Genomic DNA, 11293 nt, shown 5'->3' with positions numbered 1-11293 from the left:
AGACAGGAGCAGCGCTGCGCGGGGGGCGGCTTCGGAGAAAACGGGAAACCGCCTGCTTTCCTCAGCGTGTATGAAAAACCCCAGCCAAGCTAAAGAGCAACCGGTAAAAGAAACAGAGGAAAGAACACTACTGCAGAAAGGAGAGAGGGCCTTGGAATGCCCGAGTCTTCGAAAAATAGTTGTGACCAAGCAGATGTATTTTTCTCATGTGAGCTGGGCTTGCCTTGGAAGCGAGGCCTTTCAGGAGTGCATGTACAGGTTACTGCTCCTTCAGGGAAGATGTAGTTTTTGGCAAAAGGGGCAAAACTCGTCTCAGCATAATACATGAACAATAGCACCAATTATTGCCTTTAAAATTTCAGTCTTCCAGTGAAATACTTGCGGGAAAAGAACAGCTCTTGAGAGCAATACTGAAATGGTCCTTCTGAATTAGGCAAATGCATCGGTCCTGCAAAACACGTGTAAAACAAGCTGGGCATGGGCATCATTGCATGGTGATCGATGGAAGAACGAATCCCAGCCAGACCGCTCCAATGTCCATCACCCTCCACCACTCATCAAACCAAACATTATTCACTTTCTCATTGCTCCAAGCACAAGCCCCAGCAGCGTCTTGCATCCCTGCTAATAAACAAAACCAACATCTCCCCTTGCACAGTGATGGAACTTAGCTTAGGAACCGCCTTTTCCTGAGCCTCTGCATCCAGCTGGTCAAACTGTGTTAACATTTTTCCGTGAGAAAGGCTCCCTCTTTCTGTTTCAAACACAAGTTTGCTAGTTTTACTAGCAGGCTGTTAGGAAGGCGTGTTTGTTCCCAGCTGTGTGTAACTTCAGTGATGACATATCTAGCCTGGAAGTGAAGCTTTGCTCAAGAAAGCCAGAAGCCATTTCAATCAGCTTTAGTTAAATATTACGGGTAAGTCAGAGATGACAACCAACTGCTAGATCTGCACCTCTGCCACCCGGGGAATTACCAGCTTTAAGGAGAGGTGATCGCTGGGAGATCACATCACATTACTACAAGCTGTCAGCCTTTATTTTTACCCTATCAAGGTGAAGAGATTATTGGTTCTAAATATCAGATTTTTGAGATCTTAGACTGGAAAGGCAAAAAGTAAGCCCACATATTTTTAAGGATATGTTTACTTGTAACAACAGGAAAGTAATCATCAAGATCCATCCATGGTTAACCCCTGTAGCAAGCTTTGAGTGCATTATCTTTACTCTTTGTGTCCTATATAACAATAAAATGTGAATAATTCCCTGTCTCACAAAGGCACTAGAAAGCTCATGAACTTATGACACTTAATGAGCCAGCCAGATCACCTGAACAAATGTTCAGTTCAGGACAAGTTTAGATCAATACTGAGATACAGAGCAACATACCCTCTTCTGAAATGTGACGCATCCTGCTGGCCTTACACAAACTCTCAACAAACAAATCCTCTCAAAATCCAAGCGCCCAATTTTAGCCTACGTTACAACATTCTGCCCTGTCTAGTCTCTTATACTCACGTATTTAGAAACACACAGTGTTGTCTACAACCTGTCAAGATATAAGCTGGATTTTGTTCACAGTACTCCCTCACATATAGGAACCGATGCGTTGTTAATACATTCACTAAGACAGCATTCTGGTGATGTAAATTTAGGCTTCTGCTGCACGTGACCCCACTGACAGAATTTATGATGCACCTTAAAGAGCAGAACCAGCAACAAGCTTGCCGCTATGGATACTTACTAGGACAACTATGTTATTTTCAATACCCAATTGCACAAAACCTGTGTTGTGACAAAACAAATATACATTAATTTATGGATGCAAATCCTACCCTACAATTTAAAGAGAAACAAACACTTCTGAGATGCGATTGACTGTGATTACCAGCTCTAAAATTGCGTGGCTGCATCCCAGCCAGACATGTTCTTACTGGTGTTGGGCAGTTATACATGCATTAAATGTTTTGAAATGGTAGAAGTTATTTGTAATGGGCTGTTTGGATGTTTTTTTCAAATGATAACAAAAGGACCAAATTATATTTTTTTGTTAGAAATAGGAAAGTCTTGATGATCAGGGGGCTGGAGCACCTCCCATAAAAGGACAGGCTGAGAGAGCTGAGGTTGTTCAGCCTGGAGAATACTCTGGGAAGACCTTATAGCGGCCTTCCAGTACTTAAAGGGGCTACAGGAAAGATGGGGAGGGACTCTTTATCAGGGAGTGTAGGGATAGGATGAGGGGGAATGGTTCTAAACTGAAAGAGGGTGGATTAAATTAGACATAAGGAAGAAATTCTTCACTGAGGGTGGTGAGACACTGGCACAGGTTGCCCAGAGCAGCTGTGGCTGCCCCCTCCCTGGCAGTGTTCCAGGCCAGGTTGGACGGGGCTTTGAGCAACCTGGGCTAGTGGAAGGTGTCCCTGCCCATGGCAGGGGGGTGGGAACTAGATGAGCTTTGAAGTCCCTTCGAACCCAAACCATTCTATGATTCTATGAAAATATTAAACATCTCTGCCATATCAGCCTTTTCAATTAAAACCACTTTTCTTCTGGAATTGTGGGGTGGGGAGGGAGGTGCAGTTCAGCTAATGAGGATCATGGAAATCAAAGCACAGGCTCATGTTTGGGGCTCTCTATGGTCAGTGGGTGATACTCTGTCCTAGTAATCACTTTGAAAACCAGCAAAAAAATTTTTCCACTGTTCACAGCTGATTTTATGTGCTTGTCAAGGATCAACTGGCAGCTAAACAGTTTAAGGAAGGGTAAGCAATTCTCAAAAACTGTATTATATGTGTATAGGCATGTACAGTATATATCTAAATGCTACAAGACTGGCCATTCTGGAGTAACCTCTTATTCTTTTGAGGACACTGCCAAGAAAACGGTATGGCTCTTTCTGTGTAGCTGTATTTTCCAAAGGAACTTTACTCTTCCTATGAAACTGAAGCAGAAACCACAGACTGATACTGCATTAGCCCAAGAGGTGACGGCTCTTGGCTCTTAGAGGGAACAACACAGAAGAAATAATGTAAACAACTGGAATAAGCTCCTTAAATACCTTCAGGACACTGTCAGCTTCTATTGCCAAAGAATCATAGCGAAATTTATTTTTAGGATTCTTCTCTAGGAAACCTTATCTGGTGAACTGAGAACTGTGAAATGCAACCACTAAATGAAAGAACTTCTATTCTGAGGCCAAACTACCAGCAAGCCCAACAGCCTTCCTCTGGCTCTCTCTCACAGCTGGGACCTAGAATGCAGTCAGCAGCTTGGACTACAGCTCAGTTCATTGTAAAACTGGCCAAATTGGGAGGAAAAAAAAAAAAAAAGTAGCAGCATTTACCCAGGTGTTAATAATGCAGAAATAGATGCAAATTACAGTTAGTGTGTTTCAGAAATAAGTTTTCACAATTAAACGAAAACAATATTTAATTTTAATATAGCTTTCTAAAATTGCATAAACAGGTCAATCACTTCTGCAGCAGTGATTTTGTATTGCCGTCCAGGGTTGAAGTTAGATGAACCAAGGAAACCCCACGTGCTCATTCCAGCAATTACTCCGGTGAGATTACAGCTTCTGTGCTGAGCCTCTTGCAGACAGTGTAACGCAAGACACTAAGGGGCAAGTGGCTGCATTTTTGCCTGGCCTTTGTCAGCCTTCAGAGGGGAGAATGGCTTAGGGCATGATTTCATATTCACCCTCATCTTACAGAATCTGCTGGTATTTACTGCGACAGTGTAGAAAAGTCAGTCTTGCCCTAGAACCCATCAGTTATATTACCATCAGGAGTTAAGGCTTGACAACAGACACCAGAGTTATAACTTTGAAACAAGAAGAAATTCCAAGGCCTTAAAAAGATACTCAAAATTCTGAAGGTAAATGTATGTGCTGCTGGTGTTACAATCTACTGAACAGTTCAGTATTACTCTATGTTTGTATATTTTATATATGCAGTTTAATTAATAATGAGATGCACTTCATCCCATTACTATTAAAAGGTGTCTATCGCGTTTGTTAAACGCATATGGGAACTGAAGTATCCTAGTCTGGGTCACCACAAGAACTGGGAGATCTGGGAAACTAGGTCCTAAAAACAGATTACAGATTACCGCTGAAGGGGGAAAACCCCCAAACCAACAGTAGTTTTACCCAACACCTCTCAAACATTGATTATAATCAGAATATATATTTTATACAGAGATATATACACACATAAAATACATATACACACTTTTATATAAACCTATTTATATAAACAAATAAATATATACTCTATTCTATATAATGGAATATTCTGTATTTCACAGCTGGTAATCATGGTCTCAGTTTTGAATAATGACATGGAAGAGTACACAAACACCAATATAGATGTCATGGTGCCAGGAAGCTCCATTCCCCTTTCAGCTAAGCAATCACAAAGCCTGGGTGCTTGAAGAATTTATGGATAAATCTGAATACTTCAACATCAGCACATTTCCTGACTGGTCTAAAAGGAAACAGTCTGATGAATGTTCAAACTCAGAACCATTATAAATTTAAGACATAAATATATACTTTTTAGGTGCTATATGATCGATTTTTGGAGAAGCACTTCATAAAGTATTTCTAGCATCTTCTGAGTTTAACTAAAATAATCTCAAGGTTTTCATATCATTACATGGTAAATTATTACAAAGTAGTCTGCATTCAAAGATTACACTCTTACTAATAATATCATAAAATGATAGAAGGCTCCAATATATGTAATCATGATCTGTAAAAATTCAAGGCAGATGATACATTAGTTGATTAAAAAAATAAAGCAGTAAGCATTTGATGTTGCATAGCAATTTATTTCCAGGTGACATGCTTGCTGTAGGGAGATCTTTAGGGAGAAAGTCAGAGTTCAAGAATTCCATATTTTGCCCCTCATCCTCATGCCAGTGTGTCTCAACAGGTAGTTACAGTCAGCATGACATGGATCTGGTTTGAGCAGGCTGCTGATCCTTGAGAGGTGCAAGAGTGTTTACGCTGCTCCATCAGCCAATAAGACAGATATTTGAGCTATACTGCACAGTCTTCACTTGACTGATAATTGCATATGCAAATAATGCAATAGAATATAAAAATCATTTTATTATCACAACAGAGGAAGGAGGTTAATTCATTATGAACTACACGTTTTTGGTGAAAGAGTATCAGACTTCTCAAAAGAAAGCATAAAACGGTTTGTGTCCCAAACACTCCACTTTCTGGACTTGGCTTTTATTACAACTTTATTTTTTTTCACAGAAAAAAAGTTTGTCACAAGAGAAAAATATTTACTATGTATACATTACTTTGATAAAAAACTGTCCAAGACAACAAACAGGATAAAAGGAATTGGATTCCTTAGATTTGTTATTAAATAGCTGCACATAGATATGTCCATATGCTATATACGCTACTGCTAAATGTCACTGTTAACAAGTAAAGCACCACCAATAATTGTTCTGCATTACTGAAGTAACAAAGTTTGAAACTTTGAAAGGCATTAAACATCCACCTCTTTTCCATAAAATAAATAGGTAACCTTAAACATCACTCGAAAGGCAGAATTACATACATTTAACTGTGCTGAAATCAAAAACACTGCCAGATTAATTACACATTTAAACATCTAGTTGAGGTACCAAACAATTCAGAAGACCTTTAGGCATCACTAGCTCTGCATTTGGCGTAGTAAGAGTGCAGCAACGTAATGGTGATATTTACTTTTAGCTGTACTGATGAAGTAGAAATGATTACTAAAATAACAGACACTGCATGTTTCAGAATTTTCACTTTTTTTTCCCCCCCTAAAATTAAGTTTTAAAAAGAGTGCTAAAGGCATGATTATACAGATTTATATTGAGGTATTAGTTTGCATGAAATATTGCTTGTGTTGGAATAAACTCAGCTTTTCTTTCATTTCTAATACCATAGTACTCTAGAGTCCACCTGCCCATCAATATTTAGATTTATAGATTCGATCACCATTAGCAATAACAGAAGTTACTCATTACATCTTCAAAACACAGTAGTAAACCAGACCTCTCTAAATGCAAATACAACAAGCATGCCCACGCATTCACACTAACAGCCTAGGCTTTCTCTTGTTAGATTTTTGGTTAAAGGATAGGTTACATGCCATTAACAGCAGTCATTAAGAAGTGTTTCAATGACAGTTTACAATCCCTACCACCTGATCTTGCAGCTCCTATTCACACAAACTGCACGGGAAAGCTGATGAAGGGTCACAAGATTTGGACATTTGCAGATGTCTAAGTGAAAATAAGGTGGTAAGAACAAGAATTGGTCCCTAACCTTCTACTTTTCAGTAAACAGTAATTCCACCAGAGCAAATAGATTGAAGAATTTTCAATGCCTGTAAATCTTTTGGCCCTCCTTCTTCCATATTTGTGTATCTCCTTACCCCACCACTGGAAATTGTATTTAGGATTGTATTGTACTAAACTGTATTTCCATTTACTCTGGAAGAAATGAAAACAGTATTTTTAAAAAATAAAATGAATAGAAGCTTATATTCTGAAATGCCTTAATTAGTCTCAAACATCTGGCAAATCTATCAACTGAGTTCAAGTATGTGGTAATTCAGGAAGTGAGAGAGTTTTTTTAAGTTAAGACAAAACTGTACATGTCAGTTTAGTTGTGGTTTGATTTAACTTTAATCCACAAGTCTAACAGTAACAGGTAAGTGCCTGAAAATACTATACTCAATTTATTCTTTCAAGGTAATTTTTTTGCATTTACTAAGCATAACAGAAATTGGAAATCTGAAGGAAGAAATAAGCCAGCAAAGTAGCAGTACAAATTGCTACGCAATTTCTTCCTAGTGAACAGCTGTTAGATAGCTGCACCACTTACTACATGAGCATCCTTGGACGCTGGGGTATTAAGACACAACAGAAGTTCTAGAAATCAGAGAGACAGGAATTAAAACAACCAGAAATCTTCACAAAAAGAAACACAAATTGAGGGGGTTTTTGTTTAATAAAAGCTTTCAAGGCACATGTTTCAACTGAATTGCAACATCTACAGCAAAACAGATCAAAATTTGCAAAACATTCCCCCAGCCCTTTCATGGAGTTAAACCTGCGACCTGGCTGAAAACCAAGCTAGGGTTGTGTGTAAAAGTCGGAAGTAATTATGCCCTATTGCTGTTCTTCTGAGGGATACCATGAAACTTACTGTTTATTTTTCACATAAGGTAGAGGTTAGAATAGACAATAATATTTTTACTAACCCATAGTTGGATAAGAAATTCAAGCTCATCACTTTCTGTGTAAGATATGATTCCTCCAGTCACTCAGTTTAAAAATTACGCCTTTTTACTGGAACAACAGCAATATTTCTCCCACATAAAAGGCTCCTTCTGTTACTTAAGGCTGCTGTGCCAATGGTACTGCAATACAATTTTCTCTAATATAAAAAGCAAGGTAAAAATCTTAAATGATTCTCCTAAAGCAGAATCAATTGAAGTATCAAGAATATATCTTAAAAACTATGACAAAACTAATAACAACAACTATGTCACAGTTCAAATAAAGTTCAACATGTTTGTTTAAACATGTATAAAGGCCAACGTGCTACAAAGTATTTTTCGTTAGCTGTACAATGGCCTCATTTGCATTTCTCTTAACATGTGTGCTCTACATGTAAGTATTCAAACTACGTTCTATGTGGTAACACATACATACAGCACTGCGGTAAAACACAACAGGCAGTCAAGGATAGTTAAATATTGCATCTTGGCATGGCAGTCTAAGGCATGAAGCCGTAAGTGACTTCATCCACCCAAGTGCAGCTGTAACCCTGAAGTTTGCTACCTGGAATGCCTTATTGCTGTTATGAAATGATATTCATGAATGATTAACTTCAAGCAGGTAAATGACTGACACACAAGAGATGTAATTCCTTGACAATGTTTCAAACAAACTTAAATTGTGTAAGAAACTCTAAACTTCCAAATACTACATCTACATCCATACTAGCACATACAGAGAAGGCTCCAGCAGGCCTGCCATAGCTCAAGTTAATACACTAGCATGTTGCTATAAGGTAAATGGAAAGTCTGAAACAGTCCAGTGCAGTAAAACATATGCACTTGTGCATAAGCAAATAAATGCGGGCTGCATTAGACCAGAGACGCACTACACACTGCCCTCAACACAATGACTCTATCCCCAGAAAGGATATTTTTTCACTTTTCACTTGTAACTCAGTTACACTGATAAAAGTTTCTCTCAGTGATCACATCCAGTATATTAGATGGATTTATCTGAACATTGGTTTCAAATTAAACGCATAATTTAACATCTTGTCAAGACTCATATGCCTAAAAATATAACTGAAAGTAAAAAACAGATTACAGACATGTTGACTTTTACAACAATAATGCTTTTTTCTTTTAAATCACTCCAATAGTGATAATAGGTTTTTAAAAAATCTCAGCACTGCCTCTTAGTGTAAAGTAAGCAAATATATCTGCATAGAGCAGATAAGAATCTCACATATACACCAGCATGCTGCAATTCCTAATAATTTCAACGTTAAAATCTCTGAATTTGCATTTTATCGACAAGTGAAGTAAGGATCGTTTTGCAGCTTTCGCTTGCAGATTTTTCAGATGGAAGTTCATCCTATTACGCCAGATCCTTCATTAAAGATATCTGGGTTCCAAAGAATCATTCCTACATGCCTGATAGACTGGTCTCTAGGCCAGGTGCTACATGAATGCCTAACTGAAGGTAACTCAGAACGGGTGAATAATATCTTCTTCCAAAGCTTATGTCCTGGCTTTCTGTCCAGCTACACCTACATAAGCAAAGTTACCGTTACCTTTTATTGGATTTTCCATTTACAATTTCCATTTACCAGGATTAGGCCCAGAGTTGGAATTAAAGCATCATTCATTTTCTTGAAAGTATATCAGCCAGCAACAAACAGGATGAACAGACAATTTGTTAAGAAAAATAGTTGTAGAGGCAAAGGGGGTCATATAAGAAAGACAAACTTTAAAGGGAAGCAAGATTGCAGAGTACTTTCCCAAATTTTCAAAGATCTCAGTGTAGTTGCATATCTGATATATAAATAGCTACTACCACTATTTATTAATGGTGGCGATTATAGTGTTTTAAATTACAGTTATGGCACTATCTCAGTGTAACCATCACACAGTAAGTTGAATGAATTGAGTATCACCGATCCATTCCCACACAGACACACACATATACCAGCATGCACACAGAGGGGATGAAACAGAAGTGCAGAAGTCTCAGCAGCAAACGTAGTTGTCCTGCTACACTTGCCTAAAAACAAGTACAGCACATGATTGTATACTGGCCCATTCTGATGGCAGCTAAGACACACATCTGCAGACACACATACACATTTAAGCATGGAAAAATCCTGAAGGCAAGTTCTTTCCAAACTGAAGATCTGACCTTGTCAACTGCTACAGCTAGGTCTAAGTACAAGCACTTCCATCAACACGTCTCTAAGACACATAGAGATCAGTGTCTTCACCTATGGAAGTGTTCAAATTAGATCTTCCTTATTTGATTTAAACAAACACTATAGCGACACATAAGATGTATGAATGTGTGTTGATAAACACAGAAATGTTTACAGTGGAAGATGGGAAGAATTAAAACAGCAACAAAAAACCCCTCCAAACACTTACTTGAAAGGACTCAGGATACCAATTGCTTTCTTGCTAGAAAATAAAAGCAGTATGACTTAAATGAGCTCTTTAAATGATTTTTCTGCATTTACTGAAGTCTATCCACAGCAGTTCTCTAACACTAAAGTTAGAAATCTCATTTACGTGAAGATTTATAATAGGAAGAAAAATGCAAAAATGTGGAAGACTGTCACTTTGTAGAGACTGTAAAATTGATAAATTTTCCTGTTTCCTTCAAGAATGGTATCTCTGTCTGTTGATCTGTAGTTCAAAGGATTCCAGTTTGTTAAAATAAAGTTGTCAATACACTGCATGTGCACGCATGTATCTGCGAAAATAACTTCCTTGATCAAAAGAAGCTTTTCCAACTGTGTTTCATTCACAATCAATCCTCAGAAAGAAGCTTGCATGCTTTTTCATGACTGGAAAGATATCACAGTGTTGATTCTATATACAAAGTAGGATCTATTCCAGTATACTCGAGTAAAATAATTCACATATGGAGAATAGTTCATTTTGATTTCATGACAAAATCGTCCATATTTTGAGTAGGCATAGCTGTCGCCTTCCTCACAAACCACCTGTCAGGAAAGAAGATCTAATTAAAATACTGAAGATAAGTGGTTACAGAATGTAGTTCTGTACATTTAACTTACTCCTGTATTCCGTAAATTTCATTAGGATAGATATTGTAGGATTCCAATAAACTGAAAACATATTTCCTTATAATTTGCTTAACCATCTAAAATAGCCTTTGTGAATTAATACCTTTGTCAGGATAGCAGACAGTAAAAACATGTGCTTTATTCATACAATAAATTATCCACATGCCCTGTTTACCCAGTACTTTAAATCTGAACTGCACATAGCATACCACCTATGTAGGGAAGGAAATTCTCAATTACCTTTTCCAGGCCAGGTGAGTTTGACAAATCTAATAAAGACTTAAGACACACACACATATCACCCTATAAATTCCAACCAATTGACTTGGAAGCAAATTGCTTATGCTTTTTAACATCTACTATGTGATATTCTTAAAGAAATCCCTTTGCTAACCCTTCTGATGGCACAAATTTACATGGGCTTAAAAAAAAAGGCAGTAGGACAACTTCATGGAGAAAAATCTTTCAGTGGCTACCAAACACAAAGGTATTTCCCCTGAACTAGAGTCCTTCAGTAAGTGACTGCTGGAAAACATCTGTCTTACCCTATCAATAATGATATGCTCTCAGCCAGTGTCAGAAACGAGATACCAGGCTCAGTCTATAGGACACAGTCCAAGCTAGGAAATAACACTTACCTTAGAAAACACATCCATAGACCTGTCAAGAGTATAACAGCCTGTCCACTGTCTCACTCTGAGAATAAGTAAATGCTGCAGTCTACAACTACATGTACACTAGCTTCCACTGGTTTGGAAAGTCTTGACAATCTTTCAGTATGACTTTGACAATTTTTGTTAGCAATCAAACTGAGAATTTTGTTTCAAAGCTTCCTGAGACAACGCACTATACTAACTTTCAGGAACAAACTATGTCAACTCTCTGAAAAAAAATATTTTATTCCTGGTTGACCATTCCAACATTTCT

The 11293-nt window shown here is 37.8% G+C and overlaps 1 protein-coding gene across 1 annotated transcript in view; it reads right to left on the bottom strand.

Annotated features, from left to right (window-relative positions):
• Positions 1-3333: 3333 nt before the first annotated feature.
• Positions 3334-11293, bottom strand: part of DPY19L4 (dpy-19 like 4) — a 34479-nt gene continuing 26519 nt past the window's right edge. Inside the window, exon 18 of the mRNA XM_026841796.1 lies at positions 3334-10282. Coding sequence (XP_026697597.1) covers positions 10118-10282 — 165 coding nt within the window. The 3' untranslated portion in view covers positions 3334-10117. The remainder of the gene's footprint in view (positions 10283-11293) is intronic.

Source organism: Athene cunicularia (genome assembly GCF_003259725.1).
Source record: "Athene cunicularia isolate RWA chromosome 2 unlocalized genomic scaffold, athCun1 chr2_part1, whole genome shotgun sequence".
NCBI classification, from domain to species: Eukaryota; Metazoa; Chordata; class Aves; order Strigiformes; family Strigidae; genus Athene; species Athene cunicularia.
The sequence above is the reverse complement of the archived record's forward strand: the minus strand, read 5'-3'. Positions and strand labels throughout refer to the sequence as shown.